The sequence below is a fragment of the Crocuta crocuta genome, unplaced genomic scaffold, assembly GCF_008692635.1.
Source record: "Crocuta crocuta isolate KB4526 unplaced genomic scaffold, BGI_CrCroc_1.0 scaffold273, whole genome shotgun sequence".
Classification (NCBI taxonomy): Eukaryota; Metazoa; Chordata; class Mammalia; order Carnivora; family Hyaenidae; genus Crocuta; species Crocuta crocuta.
In genome coordinates, this window is record NW_027529425.1 from 3,010,557 (window position 1) to 3,030,031 (window position 19,475).

The 19,475-nt window shown below is 48.4% G+C and overlaps 1 protein-coding gene across 3 annotated transcripts in view; it reads right to left on the minus strand.

The window, feature by feature from the left end:
* DAGLB (diacylglycerol lipase beta) overlaps window positions 1–19,475 on the minus strand; it is a 33,574-nt gene that overhangs the window by 3,064 nt on the left and 11,035 nt on the right. For 2 of the 3 annotated variants that reach the window (XM_077758735.1, XM_077758732.1), the window contains exons 5-11: window positions 17,812–17,934; window positions 17,145–17,272; window positions 15,769–15,895; window positions 14,933–15,016; window positions 13,128–13,205; window positions 10,476–10,556; window positions 10,254–10,381 (exon numbers count right to left, since the gene is read on the minus strand). In XM_077758735.1, coding sequence (XP_077614861.1) covers window positions 10,254–10,381; window positions 10,476–10,556; window positions 13,128–13,205; window positions 14,933–15,016; window positions 15,769–15,895; window positions 17,145–17,272; window positions 17,812–17,934 — 749 coding nt within the window. The remainder of the gene's footprint in view (window positions 1–10,253; window positions 10,382–10,475; window positions 10,557–13,127; window positions 13,206–14,932; window positions 15,017–15,768; window positions 15,896–17,144; window positions 17,273–17,811; window positions 17,935–19,475) is intronic. The other variant, XM_077758736.1, reaches the window with a different exon arrangement.

The window sequence follows — 19,475 nt, forward strand, 5'->3', positions numbered from 1 at the left end:
GAAGTCCAGCAACTTTGCCAGGTCACTGAGGTCAGTTTCCAGAGATTTCAACTATTCTCTACCCTTGAAAAAAAGGGAAAAGAGAAATAAAATGGAGAGAATTCAATCAGAGCGACTCGTTCCCCAGATTCTAGTAAAGCCCCAACATCCGGCAAACACATCAAGATGGCAGACCAGGCACCCACTTGTACCCTCCCACCCAGAAGCCCCACCGGAGGTATCCGACACTCGGGCACGGGCTTCTGGGTGGCTCAGCTGGGTAAGTGTCTGATTCAGTTTCGGCTCAGGTCATGATCTCACAGTCAGTGGGATCGAGCCCCACGTCAGGCTCTGCGCAGACAGCAGGAGCTGCTTGGGATTCTCTCTCCTCTGTCCCTCCCCGGCTTGTGCAGTGTGTGAGCTCTCTCTCAAAATAAATAAACTTCAAAGAAAAACACCAAAAACACACTCTGGCTAAAACGCAGAAGGACAGATGCAAAAGGCTATCACCGCTTATAACAGTGGAGGCTAGAAACCCAAATGTCCACGCACGGAGAGCAGTTCCACGCACGAGCGACAGCACGTCCTCGGTACCAAGTCCTCAGCTGGAGTGAGGGGGGCCTGTGTTGCTGCAGGGGGCAGTCTCGGATACGCAGCCAAATTACAACAATATGTATCCACGACAGCATGAAGACTTCACTACCTTTTCTCTAAGAGGAGGAGGAAGGCAAAGATCTATCCATATATGTAAATACGTGAGAATTAGGGAAAAGCAAAATTAAAAACTAATGGTGACCAGAGGGAAGAAGGATGGAAAGATTTCTGAATGTACCTGCTTTATAGAGTTTTCTTTGGAACCATGTCATTGTTTTATATAATCATTAAAGTTAAACCAAGGAAAGCAATTCCTAAAGTCAAAAAAAAGTGAAAGAAATGAACCTAGCAGTGTATTAACCAAACAGAAGAATTAGTCCAGGTGCCTTTAAAACAAGAGAAGTTGGCTGTCTGTCCATCCCTAGTGGGGGTATTACAGAAGAACAAAACCAAGCGTAAAAAAGTCTCCAACTGCCTGCAGCCCGCCTACCACCACCGCTATTTTGAAAGCGATCGGTCAGTCTCTGGGATACTGTGCACGCATGTGTGCACACACAGCTCTGTAGACATACTAAAAATCGGGGCTTACAAAAACCAAGAGTTTTAGCATAGGAGAAAAAGACAATTTCGGTAAAAACCAATCTTTAAATTGAAAGTATCAATATGAAGGATACATTTTCTCTTGGGAGTCAGGAGCACTTGCTACCTCTTAGCACTGAAAAGGCCTAGAAACAGTGACCTGCCTGGCAGGAACAGGGCCCCGGTGCCTAGAGTATGGTCTCTCATACCATTTCCCACTCAGAACAACCCAGTACCCCATGGAAAGATGGTTCCTGATCCCAGATGGCAGCACTGGGCCACAAACCTGACAACATTTCAAAGTGCCGGAAAGCGGAAAGCCATCTGACACCCAGGACTATGTCAGGGTGAGGAGTCCACTTTGAAGGGACTCCCGCTGCCAAATGAGACCATGGGGACATCAGCAGAGTGACTGCAATGTACTGAGATGGTTTAAAAGAATTAAGGTCTGGGGTGCCTGGGTGGCTCAGTCGGTTGAGCGTCCGACTTTGGCTCAGGTCATGATCTCACAGTTCGTGGGTTTGAGCCCCACGTCAGGCTCTGTGCTGACAGCTCAGAGCTGGAGCTTGTTTTAGATTCTGTGTCTCCCCTCTCTCTCTGACCCTCCCCTGTTCACGCTGTCTCTCTCTCAGAAATAAAGAAAACATTAAAAAATATTTTTAAATTAAAAATAAAAAAAATAAAAGAACTAAAGTCTGCCTCTAGAGAAAGCTAGAACTCCAATACAGCACCCTGCACACAGCTAAATACAGGGAAAGACCCACACATCCATGCAGCTGTCCTGCTTCAACTGGGAGGCACCCGTACCGCAGACAACCGAGTACTTGGAAGAAAAGTTCTTTTTAATTTTCAGCTAATAAATGTAGAAGAACTGCCAGAATATCGGCATCTTGGAACCTCTAATAAAACATGTACTTGTCATTAACAGCTACCAGCGTCCCAGAGCCCAGCAGACCGGGTGTCCCGAGGCGATCCGACAGCAATCCCACGCCACCACCACCACGGATTACTGTCAGACAATCAACCCTGGATCTATCAAGTCTCTAGACACAACTCCCATCTTGTACGACGCACGGCAAGCGGCACACAGGCCCATGTCATGTGACACGGTGACTGTACGAGACGGGAAATCCATAGTGTGATTCTCCAGAACAAGTAACCTAGTTTCGGAAATAAAGGGCGGACATGAGAAATCTATATGTTGAGAGATTTGACACGATTTCTGCTGTCCATATTCCCTGCTTAAATGCTAAGAAATTTCATTAAAAAAAAGAAAAAAAATTACAGTGACGAGACAAATCCACTATATTCAATGTGAGAACCTCGTCTGGAATTTAGACAAACCAACTGTGTAACCTTTCTGAGGTGACTGGGTTACTGGTATGAAGGAAGTTAACTGTTTTAAAGTGCTCTCTGCTTCAGAGGCAGTTCGCGGTCTTTACAGATGAAACGAGAGCCACGGGACCCACGGGAAGCAGCGGAGGGCGTGAGAAGACGCGTCATGTCAATTCGCTGCTGAAGCTGATTCAGTGGTGGCTTCTACTCTTTTTACTTTGGTTTGAATTTTAATTTCTGTATGAAAATTACACTGTAAGATGAGGGTTTTAACAGATTATAAGCACAGAAGAGAGCATTGGTGATCTAGTAAACAGATCTGAGGGACTATCCAGAAGGTAGCACGAGAAACAAAGAAACGAGGTATGAAGGAGAAGTTCCGGATGTGCAACAAGGGCAAGGGGGTGATGGCTGTGTGCTGGGAGCTCCCCTCCCCACCGCCGCCCCAGAGTGGGAGACACAGCAGAGGCAGCCACCATGACTAGGCCTTCACAGATCTAAGAATCTGAAACTTTCAGGCAAGTATACGTTAAAAGGAGATTCTACAAACACTTAAGGAAAAGCAGCCACCCACATGACCAGGAGGCACCTTAGTGAGGAAAAGCAATGCCACACAAATGACAGCCTGTCAGGGGATTCCATTTGTGACATTCTAGAAAAGAGAAAACTACATTGACAAAAAGATCCTTGGACACCTGAGGGTGGGTGGAACGGACTGACTGCAAAAGGACACAGGACACTTTAATGGTGATCAGCCCCGAAAGGAAAAAAAGACAAAAGAGAAAACTGTCATTCGTGAAGTTACTATGTGCNAGGAATTCTAATTAGGGAAATTTAACAAGGCTGTTGGATACAAAAATCAAACGACAAATTTCTGTGAGATTGATCTATGTCAGCCAAAGGAGAAAACGATAAAATTTAATTGAAAGACATTAAAGAGTCCTCCTGGAATATTTGAAAAGTGACCTTACATTCAAAAGCTGGAAGGCTCAGTAACACGTTAGTTACGTCCCGACTGAACTAGAAAGTAAAGGCAGCAGAAATAAAACTTCTACGGTTTTTGTTTACAAAACCTGCAAAATTGGTTCTAGAAATGCCATGAGGTACAAAGGGCTAAGAAAAGCCGAGATGCTATTGCAAAAGTAAAAGACACCGGGATTTGCACTGCTAGAGACCAACGCTTCGGTCAGCAGCAGGGGAAGGGCTACGATGACGCACTGTGTGAGGGCCAAACGACCCCAGCCCCAAGGTCACACACAAAAACACAATCAAAAGCAGATTAAAGACCTACCTCAAGGTGGAAGGCCAGACCAAGAGCTGCTGGAATAAAGGAGACAAGCTCTGTATCCTTAGGATAGAGAAAGATTTCTTTTTTCTTTTTTTATGTTTTTATTTATTATTGAGACAGAAACAGAGCATGAGTGGGGGAGGGGCAGAAGGAGGGAGACACAGAATCCGAAATAGGCTCCAGGCTCTGAGCTGTCAGCACACAGCTTGATGCGAGGCTCGAACCCACGAACCGCGAGATCATGACCTGAGCCGAAGTCGGACACTTAACCGACTGAGCCACCCAGGCACCCCAAGAAAGAATTCTTAAATAAGAAACAAAAATCCTAAGTGAAAAGACTGACAAATGAGTGTTAAAACCAAGAACGGAAGGAACTGAAGACAGGACAGGCAAGTACCAAGCACACCAAGCATCCGGAGAGAGTATTCACAACACTTGCAGCCACAAAAGAACGGATTACAGAATATATGTGTTTGCAGATCGACGAGAAAGCAACAGACAGAAAAATGGGCAAGAGGAACATCACCAAAGTGGAAACTCAACAGACAATAAATCTATGAAGACCCAACTTCATTAGCAATCATGGAGACGCAAAGTAAGCCATGATGAAATGTCACACCAACTGACTGGCAAAAAAAACCCTAAATCTGAGAATATTGTTTGTGAAAATGTGGAGCAAGGTGACCTCACATACACTGCGGGCGGGAGTGAACTCCACAGCCACGTATGGGGAGAGCCCTGGTGTGACAGGCGCACGCTCTGTGATCTAGTGGCCCCACCTCCATCCATCTACACCCAGAGTCCAAACTACCCACGTCCATGACCAGTGAAACAGGTAATCTGTGATCGGCCTGTAATGAAATAGAACCAGAACGGACAGAATAATATCTTACAGGCATCCAACTTAAGTCACAGAATCTAGTCCTATTTCAAAACCACAAATCCAAACTGTTACGTGGAGACCTGAATATGGGTGGTAAAACTACTTTTTAAAGCAAAGGAAGAATTTTCACAAAGATCAGGACGGGGAGGGTCTGCAGGGAAGGAGAGGGGGCACAGGGAATTCTATGTCGCTGATGCTCTGCCTCTCAACGTGGGTACAGAGTGGGGTGTGTTTTTCTAAATCCGCTTTATTGACGCGGACGCAGCAAAATCACCCACTGCGAGTGTAGGACAAGTCCTGATGAACACCTCAACTGCTTAACCGCCACCACCATCACAGTGAAGAACGGTTCCGGCGCCCCCAAAAGCCCAGTGTCCTCTGGCCCTCGATCCCACCCCACACCCAGAAAGGGGTTAACTGGAATCCTACGATAGGTCTTGTGTGGAGGCTTTTTTACACACATATGGATGCTTGTTTATTATTCTCAAAAATGTATGTTTTGTGTTAACTGTTTCACAATTTAAATGTTCAGTTAAAAAGGTCAACTCATGTTGGGGTGCCTGGGTGGCTCAGGCTCAGTCGGTTAAGGGTCCATCCAACAGGCTCAGGTCATGAATTAGTGGTTCCTGGGGCTCTGTGCTAACAGCACTGTCTCTGTCTCTCTCAAAAATAAACATTAAAAAAATTATTTAAAAACTCATTCATGTCTTTTTATATGTATTAACTGTATATTTTAACATAAAAAAGAACTTTAAAAATTTTAAACGTATACAAATGTTTACATATAAATATAATGAACAGAATTATATACTTACTTATAACAAAAAAAAAAGAGAAACTACCCATCAACAGAATAAAAATGGCATAACCAGATGAGAGACTACTCAGCAGCTACACAAAAAACATGCTTTCAAACAATATTTAATCAATCAATCAAACGGAATGATATCCTTATTATAGGAATCCCAGAAGAGGAAGAGAGGGAAAGGTGCTGAAGGAGTCCTGGAACAAATTATAGCAGAGAACTTCTCCAACCTGGGGAGGAAGTAGACGTTGAAATTCAAGAGGCACTGAGAACTCCCCTCAGACGTAATTTGAATCGATCTTCTGAATAACATATAATAGTGAAAATGGCAAAATATAAGGACAAAGAGAGAATTTTGAAAGCAGCTAGGGAGAAAAGGGCCCTAATATACATAGGGAAACCTATCAGAGTGGTGACAGACCTATCTACTGAAACTTGGCAGGCCAGAAAGAAATGGCAGGAGATCTTCAATGTGATGAACAGAAAAAATATGCAGCCAAGAATCGTCTATCCAGCAAGCCTGTCATTCAGAATAGAAGGAGAGATGAAAGTCTTTCCAAATAAACAAAAATTGAAAGAATTTGTCACCACTAAACCAGCTCTACAAGAAATCCTGAGGGGGACTCTCTGAGGGAAGTGTTGCAAGGAACGCAAGATGCTAGAAACACACCACAAGCAATGAATCCCACAAATGACACAATGACTCTAAACCCATATATTTCCATAATAACACTGAATGTAAATGGACTAAATGCCCCTATCAAAAGACATAGGGTAGCAGAATGGATTAAAAAAAAAAAACAAAATCCATCTATTTGCTGTCTACAAGAAACTCATTTTAGACAGGAGGNCAATAAACTATTTGAAAAAAAAAAAAAAAATCAGTAAACAAATCCAGTGGAGTCGTAGGCTACAGAATGAGTACGGATATAACATGGAGTGAAGTATTCTACAGGTCTGCTCAGGCAGCTGCAGTAAAGCTAACAGTGCAGTACAGCGAGTAACATGGGCCGTTTGGTTCCCTGTGCAGAGGAGCTATGTTCACATTCACTGCAGTCTATTAAGTGTGCAATGTCTACCTAACATGTTTTAATGTTTATTTATATTTGACAGAAAGAGTGAGACAGAGTGCAAGTGGGTGAGGGGCAGAGAGAGGGAGACAGAATCCAAAGCAGGCTTCATTCAGGCTCTGAGCTGTCAGCACAGAGCCCGATGCCGGGTCCAAAATCATGAGCAATGAGATCATGACCTGAGCTGAAGTCTGATGCTTAACTGACTGAGCCACCCAGGTGCCCCATGTGAGCAATGTCTATTAAGTGTGCAATGGTATGTCTACAGTGTATACACACTTTAATTAAAAAATACTTTACTGCTAAAAAACGCTAACTACCATCAGAGCTTTCAATGAGTCATAACCACCCATCACAGGTCAACATAACAAAATATAATGAAAAAATCTGAAATACTGCAAGAACCATTAAAATGTGACAAAGGCATAAAACGAGCAAATGCTGTTCGGAAAGTTGTCCCGACAGACTTAAGGCAGGGTTGCCACAAACCTTTAATTTCTTTAAAAAAAAAAAATTCAGAAAGGGGGCGCCTGGGTGGCTTAGTCGGTTAAGCGTCCGACTTTCGCTTAGGTCATGATCTCGCGGTTCGTGGGTTCGAGCCCCGCATCGGGCTCTGTGCTGACTGCCAGCTCAGAGCCTGGAGCCTGTTTCAGTCTGTGACTCCCTCTCTCTCTGACCCTCCCCTGCTCACGCTGTCTCTCTCTCTCTCCTAGAAATAAATAAAACATTAAAAAAAAAAAATTCAGAAAGTGAAGCAGTACCTGCGAAGCACAATAAAACGAGGTTATCTGTTTGTATACAGAAATCTGCTGTTTCTACAAACCAGTAACGAACTATCAGAAAGAAAAATAAGCAGCAATCTGACTTGGAATTGCACCCCAAAAAAATGTGAATAAATTTAACCAAGCAGGTCAAAGATGTGTACACTGGACACCGTAAGACCCTGATGAAAGAAGCTGAAGACACAAGTAAATGGGAAGATTTCCATGCTCACAGCCTGGAAGAACGAAATACTGTCAAAATATCCACACTACCCAAAGCAATTTAGAGTTGGCTCAATCCCTATCAAATTTCCAATGGCATTTTTCACAGAAATAGACCGAACAATCCTAAAATGTATGTGGAGCCAAAAAAGACCCCAAATAGCCAAAGCAATCTTGAGAAGGAAGAGCAAAGCCGGAGGTGTCATGATGCCTGATTTCAAATGATATTAAAAAGCTACATTAATCAAAATAGTATGGTACTGGCTAAAAACACACATACACCCCCAAAATAAACCCAACTAATTTACAACATAGGAGCCAAGAATATACGATGTGGAAAGAACAGTCTCTTCAAGTACCGGGGCTGGGAAAAACGAAGCCACATGCAGAAGAATGAAACTGGACCCCCATCTAACACCACAACGCTAACCAACTCAAAATGACTGAAGACTTACATAAATATAAGACCTGAAACCATAAAACTCCTAGAAGAAAACAGGCAGTGAGCTCCTGGACACTGGACTTGAAGATGACTTTTTGAATTTGACCCCAAAAACAAAGGCAACAAAAACAAAAATAAACAAGAGGGAACACATCCAACTGAAAAGTGTCTGCACAACAAAAGGGAACGACCAACAAGACAAAAAGGCGACCTACAGAATGGAGGAAAACATCTGCAAATCTTATCTCTGATAAGGGGTTGATACCCAAAATATATAAAGAATTCACACACAAAAAAACAGTAAGATTAAAAACTGGACAGAGGAACTTAAGACATTTTTTTTAAACAATACTCTGGTGTTTTTGTTTTTATTTTTGAAGGGGAGGACACCAGTGAGTGAGAGGCAGAGAGAGGAGAGAGAGAAAGTGGGGCTCACCCAAAATGGGACTCAAACTTATGAACCATTAGATCACAACCTGAGCTGAAGTTAGATGCTTCACTGACTGAGCCACCCAGGCGTCCAATCCTTATTTTTAGTATGTTTATTTTTGAGAGAGAGTGGACATGTGCACAAGTGGGCGGGGGGGGGGGGGGCAAAGAGAAGGAGAGAGAGAGAGAAATACCAAGCAGGCTCCATGCTCTGAGCACAAAGGCCTGTACGGGCTTGATCTTATAAACCATGAGATCGTGACCTGAGCCAAGATCAAGAGTCGGATGCCTGACTGACACCCTCCTAGGCGCCCCTGAATGGACTTTTTTCCAAAAACAGACATGTATACGACCCAGAGGGACATGAAAATGCTCAACGTCACTACTCAGGAAAATGCAAATCAAAACCACAATGAGATGTGACCTCACACCTGTCAGAATGGCTAGTATCAAAAACAAAACAACAAAGGTCCCCAAGTGCTGGCGAGGACGTGGAGAAAGGGAACCGTGGTGTCCTGCAGGTGGGAAAGCACATTGGTGCAGCCCCTCTGGAAACAGTACGGAGCCTCCTCAAAAAGTTAACAGTAGAGCTGCCAGGTCAGTGAGCAATTACATTTCTGGGTACATGTCCACAGAAAACAAAGACTCGAAGCTGGAAAGGAGCGGTGCACCCCCATGTTCATCGCAGCATTATTTGCAATAGCCAAGGCATGGGAACTATGTTAAGTGTCCACCAGCACAGGAATGGATAAAACAGTGGCATGTGGGGGTGCCTGGGTGGCTCAGTTAAGCGTCTGACTTCAGTTCAGGTCATGATGTCACAGTTCGTGGGTTCAAGCCCCACATCGGGTTCTGTGCTGACAGCTCTGAGCCTGAAGCCTGCTTCAGATTCTGTATCTCCCGCTCTCTCTGCCCCTCCCCTGCTCACACTCTGTCTCTCAAAAATAATAAACATTAAAAAAAAAAGTGGCATGTATACACGCACATATACAATGGTCATAAAACACAATGAAATTCTGCCACTTGCAACAACATGGATGGACCTTGAGGTCATTATGCTAAATGCAATCAGCCTGACTTATTTATCTGTATAGATACTGCATGATCTCACTTACATGTAGAATCTTAAAAAAGAAAAAAAAAATCCCAAAGAGCCAAGCTCACAGCCACAGAGCATATAGGCTGGTGCTTGCCAGAGATGGGGGCTGCAGGGTGGGTGACCCACGTGAAGGTGGTCCAAAGGTGCAAAGCCCCAGTTAAAAGTCCAGATGTCCAGCACGATGACGACAGTTACTAACACCAGATGGCACATCTGAAAGTTGCTAAGAGAGGGGCACCTGGATGGCTCAGTCGGTTGAGTGTCCAACTTTGGCTCAGGTCACGATCCTGCAGTTTGTAGGTTCAAGCCCCAGGTTGGGCTCTGTGCTGACAGCTGGGAGCCTGGAGCCTGCTTCGGATTCTGTGTCTCCCTCTTTCTCTGCCCCTCCTCACTCTCGCTCTATCTCTGTTTCTATATCTCTCTCAAAACTAAACATTGAAAGATGCTAAGAGAATAAATCTTAGAAGGTCTCCTCCCAAGGAAAGAAACTCTGTCCTTATGTAAGGACCATTTCGTGACCATTTCACAACCTATTCTGCAGGACGTCTGAACGATGGGAGCTGTGCCTCTGTGTAAAGAGAGAGAGTCTTTGCTCCGTGCCCAGGAGCAGAGCAGAGCTGTGCTAACACAGGCCCGTGAAAGACTGTTTGGTGCCCCTTCAGCCGCACGGCACCTGAAGCACATGGGCCGGGCACGAGAGGCACTGCAAGATGACAGCCACAAGACGGGCCTGGAGCGCATGGCCAGCGCCCAGCAGGGGCGAGTACCTGAGCAGCCCCCTGGGCGGGGAGAAGGCGAAGCATCGGACCTGGGGGTACGAGCTCCTGAGCATGATGGCCAGCAGAGCTGCGGCGCCGGCACCCAGGCTGTGTCCCACCACCACCAGCCGGTACTCCTGCGGGACAAAACCACACCGCGTCACGGTTAAAACAGAGTGAACGGCTGAGGACAGACGATGACGGGAAGGACAGGGGAAAGGAAAAGCTCACCGGTGCGATGCTAAACGCCTGGCTCAGGATCCCATCGTTGACAAGGCGCTGGTACACGTATCTGGCAGCCTGAGAAATGCCCTAAAATCGCAGACGAGAGAAGGTGACCTTTGATCATCAGATGAAACAAGTTCCATTACGATAGACGACAGGCTTACGCTGTGCACACGTACTTGTGACGGTCTCCCGGAGGCACAGCGGCCACAGCCCCTGCTCCCCCTTGTGTCCTGGCTCCTGAGAGGGAGTCCAGCGTGGGGAGGGGGCTCTATGGGTACTTCGTGAACAAGTGACCACATGACATGGTAAACACCTGTGCCTGTCAACAGACCTTTCTATGCTTGTTCCGTGTACATGGCATTTTGCTGCAGGCATGTACCACGGTTTACGTCAGCCCAGTCCCGAGGGACTGTCAGATTTAGATTACAATTGACTGTTTTAACATGACATTAAAACACAAAGTTCTGAATGAGTAATAGTGACTAAGCATCCAGTTTCGGCCGAGGCAAAACTAAGACTATTGGAAATGAGATCTAGGGAGGTCAGGTTTTAGTTTAATCTCAAAGAAGGAATAAAATACAGCTGTCCTAAGAAACAGCTTCTGGAAAATGAAGCAGTTTCAGTGGAGGACGAGACAAGGCCGGTGTGGCCCGTCTGTGTGCGGCCGGCCTTCTAATGGGACCCGCAGGGAGAAATCCTGTGTTAAGACGGGAGACGTGTGGGTGCCCCCTGAGCTACTGCAATGGCGGAGCTCTGTGGGGAAGGCTGGCCCTGGCCTCACACGACAGAGACCCGGTTCGGGACAGGCAGAGCCCACCGTGACCTGGCCATGAGTGCAGCTGGCCAGAAGTCTCTGGCCTGTGTCACACACATGGAAGGCTGGGATGGTGCACAGCTGCACAGCTTTGAACTCTGATGACTTCGGCCTAGTAGAGCCCAGCCCTGTAGGAGTGAAGGTTGAGCACAGCAGTCGGGGCCCCTATGGAGCATGAGTGGCCACCTTCCTGGCCCGAGGGAGGAACGTTTCTGGAGGGAATGGGGCCAGGCTCAGGGCAGATCTTGTGGCCGCACAAAGCCCTGCCCTACAGGTAGATCCTAAGACCAGAGCCACTAGCCAGCCCACTGAACGGTGTCCTATGGGTGGCCAGTGGCCATGTCTCTGTGATAAAGTTTAACTTTGTTCTTCGCATGCGTCCACCAGGTAACCCGGACTCATGTGGCTCCAGGGGACAGTCACTTCCCTGGACCGTCAAGCTTCTGACTGGGGGCAGGGGGACAAACCCTCCAATCTGACCCTGCAAACTACCCAGGCAGGACACTGTGGCTCAATCAGCTCCATTTGGCCCTGACAGATGTTCTTATAAAAATTAAGCATTTTATTTAAAAAACAATTACTAGAGAAGTGATACAGGTTTTGGTTAAAAAATCCACAAGTGCACAAAAACAGCACAGGTGCACGGCCCTCCACCCCGACAGCCTGGCCCCGGCGGCAGCCACTGCGATCACTGGGACCAGTCACCCCCCCATGTGACAACACCCACCTTGGCCACCCCATGAGTTATCGAGGAAACGTGAATCCAAACCGCAGGGAGACACCGCTTGGCGCCACTGGGATGGCGGTCACCAAAGCCACAGAAGACACAGGTCGACGAGGACGTGGGGGATGGGAGCCCTCACGTGCTGTGCGTGGGGTGCCAACTGGTGCAGCTGGGCTGCAAAACGGTTCGGTGGCTCCTCAAACAGTGAAACCCGGCAAACAGCACAAGACACAGCGGCCCGACTCCGGGCAGAGTCCCCACAGAGGGGACAGAAAGGGCTCCAATGGCGGTCCGCACGGCCAAGGCCACAGTGCTTGCAAAGGCCAGCGTGTCCGTCAGCGGACAGACAGACAAACCAAAGTGGTCTGTGCACACAGCGGAGCATCTCTCAGCTGCTGAGCGGGGCCTGCTGAAAGGACAGAGTGTGTTCTGGATGACGAGGGAGCTTGGGTTTGGACGGTGGTAGTGGGGACACGGCCTTTGGAATGTAGCTGCCGCCAGTGACATGTACGCTTACACATGCTTAACGTGATGAATACAATGTTACATCATTAAAACTGTTAAAAAAAAAAAAAAAAAAACCACGTCTGCTCTAGGCCCTCTGTGTCCCTGGATGAGGAGGCCGCAGCCCCAGGCCACCGGCATGGCACTAGTGAAATGAGAACTCGTGTGTTGTGTCTGCACAGGAACCCTGCGGGCGACAGGAAAGGGCTGCAGGCGTCTGCCCCTCGGGGGCTCCCACGCGGGAGGCTCACGTGCGCTGGATGCTGCTTGTACTCAACTTCCCCATGACAATGTAGGACTTTCATCAAGGAAGAAGAACATTCGATTGGGGGGGTCAAATGCCAAATGACACATTCTAACAACTGTCTGGCCTCTGGCAAGTCACTCGATGGCTCAGAACCTGATCTTTTCTCTTAAAGAAACAGAGGCAACCTCGTAGGGCTGTCGAGAGAATCTGCACTGAAAGGGTGGAGAGCACTGTCTGCACAGCACCTGGCACAGAGGTGCTATCTGCTGTACGGTCAACACTCATGGGACAGAGTCAGAAAAATCCTGACCCTTCTGAGCTTCTCCTTAACGGATCATGCCCCAACACAAACCCCAGGGCTTATACCTTGTGCGCCGAACAGTCTTGCACCCCACACTCCAAGTTCAGGCTCTCGCTCTCCGCTGACAGGTCTGTGAGGATGTCCTACAGAGGGCGCATTGGAAGAGGCAGTTGGATGAGCTGTGAGTCGAGGCTGGAGGGGGCAGGTCCCCCCGAAGGACGGCAGAACGGGACGGTCTCCTTGGTCAGACTGAGGACCGAACCTGACACCCGAACTCTGGAGGGAAACCCAGGTGGCCAGGAAGCTCCTAAGGGACCCACGGCAGGCAGGGGGCTGTGGGACGCGTCTAAGACACACCTTCTGCCTAACCAAGTACCCTCTGTACACCTCTTCTAGGTCCCCACAAAGCAGAGCCCTGTACCTGGGTTTTGAACAAAGCATGGTTCCTGTCCTCAGGGGGCTATCAACAGCTCACAGAAACCTAAGGGAGGGTAAGGGATGCACTGGGGCAGGGGGCTTCCTGGAGGTGGCGCCTGAGCCAGAGACTAAAGGAAAAACCTGCTTTCAGGAAGCAGAGGTGGGTGACCCCAGGTGAAGGGGCCACAGGACCCAGCGCAGATACACCCTGCAGAGCCCGAGAGGTCTCCACAGCACGCCGAGCGTGGGGCGCAAAGTGGAAAGGCAGGTGGGCTAAGGTCACAAAGTACCAATGGAGGGGCGCCTGGGTGGCTTAGTCGGTTAAGCGTCCGACTTTCGCTTAGGTCATGATCTGGCGGTTCGTGGGTTCGAGCCCCGCGTCGGGCTCTGTGCTGACTGCCAGCTCGGAGCCTGGAGCCTGTTTCAGAGTCTGTGACTCCCTCTCTCTCTGACCCTCCCCTGCTCGCGCTGTCTCTCTCTCTCTCTCTCTCTCTCTCCACCCCCCAGAAATAAAAAAAAAAACAAAAAAAAAAAACAAAGTACCAATGGAACTGTGATATGACACATAAATTTTTGTATTAAAAAGCAATGGGGGGGGCGAGGGAGATTCTGAGAAGGAGTGGGAACATCAGACCCACATTCTCAGAAGAGTCCTCTGTGGACAGTATTAGGACTGACTGGGAAGATGAGGGACAGGGACAGGGACCCAGGTAGAAAAGTGCTTCCCAGCCTGGAAAGGGGGACAGGGGCACAATTAGGGCCACAGCACTGTGCAGAGACATGGCCAGAGAGAGCCGGGCAGGAAGGCAGGAAAGAAACTGAGTACGGCTTCTCTGTTTCTAGAGGGGCTAGCTGGGGGCTGCTGCGGAATTACTAGAAATGGGGGCCCACACAGAGTGCGGGTCTGGAGGAGGCGAGGTGTCCGTGGAGTCCGGCCAGCACCCCCAGGTGCATCCCTGCCCTGCAGAAGGCTAAGGCCTTGCTACACTTTCTGGGGTGACAGGGAAGTGGGAATCAGGAAATGAGACTGAGGAGCAGCCAAGAACAGACCAAAAAGCATGACATGGAAACAGAGAGAAGAAAGCCACCCAGTATCTCCACGGAGCAGCGAGGGCAGGGACGGGCAGGCCAGGAGAGGTCTCACTGGACTGGGGACAGATAAGCAGCCATCCCCGGGGCACCCACATGCTGAGTACCAGGAGGAGACCGGCAGACGCCTCTGTAGCAACTTCTTGAGGGGGGCCCCAACCCCGCTGGTCTGTTTCTGACGCTTCTCAGTGAAAAGCAAACGACCTCCCTGGTTTTTCCAAGGGGAGTGTTTCACAACTGGGATCTCCTTCTGTCCCAGGTCCTCTGATGCCTGCTGCCCTGCCTGACGCTGCCTTACCCTCAGCTCCTGGCACCCGCAGCTGGCCACTGCCCCCCCACCCCCCTCCGTCCCGGGGTTCCTTACCTGAAGAGACATGGTTCCTCTCACGGCCACCACGACAGACTCCTTCCTGTGGTCCAGAGCCACTATAAAGGGAAGCTCATAGACCTGAGGGTGAGGGAGAGAGGCCTGAGGTCCCAAGGGTAAGAATGTGCGGATACAGAGTCAGGCCGTCCCTGTTGCTAACGGTTCCGCAGCCCCAATTGCCAAGTGCTGCTCGCCGTCTTTCAACAGAAGGCCGGCTACGTGCAGACACAGCACGAGGGTGCCCGGGGGCTCAGCAGGTTAAGTGACTGATTCTTGGTTTCAGCTGAGGTCATGATCTCATGGTTCATGAGTTCAAGCCCCTGCTTGGGCCTCTCCCTCTCTCTCTGTCTCTGCCTGCTCACATGCGCGCTTTCTCTCTCAAAATAAATAATAAACTTAAGCAAAAAACACAAAAAGTAGTACAGTATCTCTGTGAAGACTTCTGGCTCCATCTGATGTTAAGCCCATGTGGGCTCACAACCCCTTGAAACAGCACACAAAGAGTGTATGCCCGTGCACATTTCTCTTGGGAAAATAATCTGTAGAGGCATCTGGGTGGCTCAGCCGGTTAAGTGTCCGAATTCAGCTCAGGTCGCGATCTCACAGTTCATGCATACAAGCCCTATGTCGGGCTCTTGTGCTGACAGCCAGCTCAGAGCCTGGAACCTGCTTCAGATTCTGTGTCTCCCTCTCTTTCTGACCCTCCCCCGCTTCCACTCTGTCTCTCTCAAAAGTAAATAAACATAAAATTTTTTTTTTAAATCTGTAACTTCTGTCAGAATCTCAGAGGACTCCAGGACCCCAAAGAAGTTCAGCAGCACGGTCACACCTACCTTGTCATGAAAGCTTATGTGAATGAAGTCCCTGTACTGCAGCCCTGTTGTCTGCAGGATGGAGCCAAAATGACAGCTGAGCTGATCACCTCCAACCAAGTCATATTCTGCTGTCCTGGTTCTACAACTAAAAACACGGGCAAAGCTGTTACTGCGCCAACCTCAGCCACTCACCAAGAAACATCGATTCCCACTGTCCCATCTTCCCAAAAACACAAGGACTAAAGTTTACAATTTTCAGGACTTACTCTGGCGAACATATAATGGCCTTTAAAAGACTGCTATATTCCTGTGCATATTTCTTACTATAGTTTTCATTTCTGGAGTCATATCCATGTTTCACATAAACAAAAAATCAATATTGAGAATGGGAGAGACTCGGAGCACCTGGGCGGCTCAGTTGGTTAAGCGTCCGAATTCAGCTCAGGTCACGATCTCGCAGTTCGTGGGTTCGAGCCCCACATCAGGCTCTGTGCTGACAGCTCAGAACCTGGAGCCTGCTTCTGATTTTGTGTCTCCCTCTCTCTCTGCCCCTCCTCCACTTGTGCTCTGTCTCTTAAAAATAAATAAAAACATTAAAAAATTTTTTTAAATAAAAAATGGGAGACTCTAAAATCTCCAGTAATGGGACAAGCTGACCCCTTGTGTTTGCTGATACGATGTACTTCTAAGGGCACAATGTCCCTCACAGACATTCCTGCCAACAATGTGTAACTGAACTCTAATTAGGAAGAAACCGTCGGACAAATGCAAACTGAGGGCCACTCTAACAAAATACCTAGACTGTCTTTTCCAAACTGTCAAGATCAGGAAAGCGGAAAAATGACTGAGGAATGGTTCCAAAACAGAACAAGACTAGGGATGCACGACAACCAAGTGCAGTGAATAGTCTTGAACTGCAGGAAACACTGTTATAAAGGATACTATCGTGCCAACTGCAAAATTGCAAATACAGAAAATAAAGGAATTTACTGCTTGATGATAACCTTCTCTCTCTCTGCCCCTCACCCTGCCTGTACTCTCTCTAAAATTAAAAAGAAAGAGAGACAGAGAGGGACAAGAGGAGGGAGGGAAACAGAGAAATGCAGGCTGAAGGAATCACAGAGAAGGGGCATGCTGTCTGCACTAACCTCCCAGCGAGTCAGGAAGAAGCTATGTATTTATAGTAACACGGCACACGTGACCAAAATGAGTCACCACTGGTGGCCCCTGGATAAAGGATATACGGGAGTTCTCAGTGCTGCTCTTGCAGTTTTGAAATATTTCACAACAGCGAGTGTTTTGAAAGGGGAAACTAGATTATTTTTAGAAAATAAAGTACAGACTCGATAGCAAGTGACGAGCAGAAGACGGGGGCCTCGAACTAGTCCACCTACCAGTCACCACCGATCTTGCACAGTCCTGTGAAGGGGTTTCGGTAAATGTACAGGGGCCACCCGTAGGCAGCGGCTGCAAACTGCATGTAATGATGGCAATTTTCTAACTCTGCATCTAAATCAGCTTCCTGTAAGAGAAGAAAAAAAGCTTTTTGTTTCAGGGAACCCCTATGGACAAGACCAACTCACCAAGGTCATAAACTTGAACTCCAAGTCCTGAGTCTTCCCTTCCTGCAACAAAGGGGCTGTGAAGACCTGGACAGCTGGATGAGGTGCAGAGAAATATGTACACCTACGTGCGAACTCCTATTTCAGAAGCATAAACACCCATGGCAGGAAAACTCGTCAAGCAAAGCTGACCCGTTTCCATCCCCAGACGCAGAGAGCAGTCACACCCAGGGAGAACCAAGCCCCATCCCAGAATTTTTGCCATGTAGATTTCAACAGCCACATTCCTAAAAGAGAATGTTTTCAAACTACAACGGACGGTAAGCAGCCAGGAATGGGCTCCCTGTCCCTGAACTCCAGGTGAGGAGATGCCTTACCTGACAGATGACAAACCACAACTAGCAGAAGCCACAACTCAGGATCCAAGCCAGCCACTCCTGAAATTGTTGCTGGCCAGGGCATAACTGTCAAAACTTAAAAGCCAACAGAGCAGGCTCACCTGGGGGGGCCCCGGGGAATGGGTGACGACCTCGTCAGGCTCCTGGCTGTTCCTGATACCGTCCTGCTGCTGATGGAGAAGGGTGAGGCCTGCTGCAATGTCGCTGGGCACCAGGTCTGTGTCCTGGGTGAAAACAGTGGCTTGTCATAAAACCTAGCAGACATGGCCCGAGTTCCTCAAAACCAGTTTTATACAGTTCACACGCGCACACACACAGTTCTGTGTAAACAGGTATCTTAAGAAGTATTTTCCTTTCAAGACTTCTACATGTGAGCTTAATGTGTTTTTCTATCCTACCCTCAGACAAATCCACTGGAGAACATACAAATGTGGCTGAGCTCTTTATTTCAAATTTCACTTTAAGTGAGTGAACTACTTAATGGACTTCATATCTTTTGTAAAGCTGGGGAGCAAATGGATAAATAAATTTACCATCTTTGCTAGGAATGGCCAATTTCAGGCCAAATCTAGATGCTTGCTCAAGATGCTGTGGTTTTGCTGAAAGAGTCCCTGGCAGAGATTGAGACCAAACTCACACGCACCGGCTACTGCCAGCCCCTGGGACAGGCCCGCGCCTGGACAGCAATGGAGCGAGCCTCCTGTCCCTGCCTTTCCCCTCCTCCTTTTGGCAGGGCATGGAGCAGGCAGGAGTCCTCAGCTGCCTCCGGCACGTCCAGTCCAAAAGGAGCAGGGACTGGCCACTGGGTCCCTGAGCCCCCAGCTCTACCTATGATGCAGGTGAAGGCACCCACTGAGAACGATTCTCTTCCTTCTTCCAACTTTTTTTAATGTCTATTTTTGAGAGACAGAGAGAGAGAGATTGAGAGAATGCACATGTGAGAGTGCACACAAGTGTGGGAGAGGGGCGGAGAGAGGGGGACAGTGGATCCGAAGCAGGCTCTGCACTGACTGCAGAGCCCCACACGGGGCTCGAACTCACAGACTGTGAGATCATGACCTGAGCCAAAGTTGGAGGCTCAACCAACTGAGCCACCCAGGCGTGCCCCCTTCTTCCAACTATCTTAAGACTACACTGAGGCACTTCTTTGGATTAGTTTAGGGAGACCCTTCTCCAGTGTCTACACAGAGGCTGCTGCTGCTGCCTGGTGTCGGCCCACGGGGCCCGCCCTGGACACTGCTGACTCAGACGCCGCAGGAAAGGGACCAGCAGTCACTCGGGATGCCAAGAGCACTCCCGTCCCTTACTTGAACTCAATACTGAACACGACAGTTTACTAGAGAACATTACAGGAAAGCACTCGATGTGAAAGAAAACCAAGTATTTCCAAATCACTGAAGAAACCGGTCTAGAGTGAGGACACCTTCCCACTGCAAGGACATATTCGGCCATGCCGTAACGTGGCACGCAGGTCTGACGCCACCCTGGATGCAAGGCACCACCTAGCCCTGGCACCCACGGCACACTGGATGGAGGACAGAGGATGCAGACAACTGGCGAATCACCCCCAAAACATGTAAGGTTCCATTATTTAGCTCCTTAAAAACTAACCCAATCCCTTCACGGTGTAACACACCAGCGGCAACGCCAGGATGCGCTGACCGAGGACATGGGGTCCACATACACAGGGCCCAGGTTAACACATCGAGACCGAGTCTTTCCCCCCGCCCCCCACCCCCCGCCCCGCACAGGCCACACATCTGAA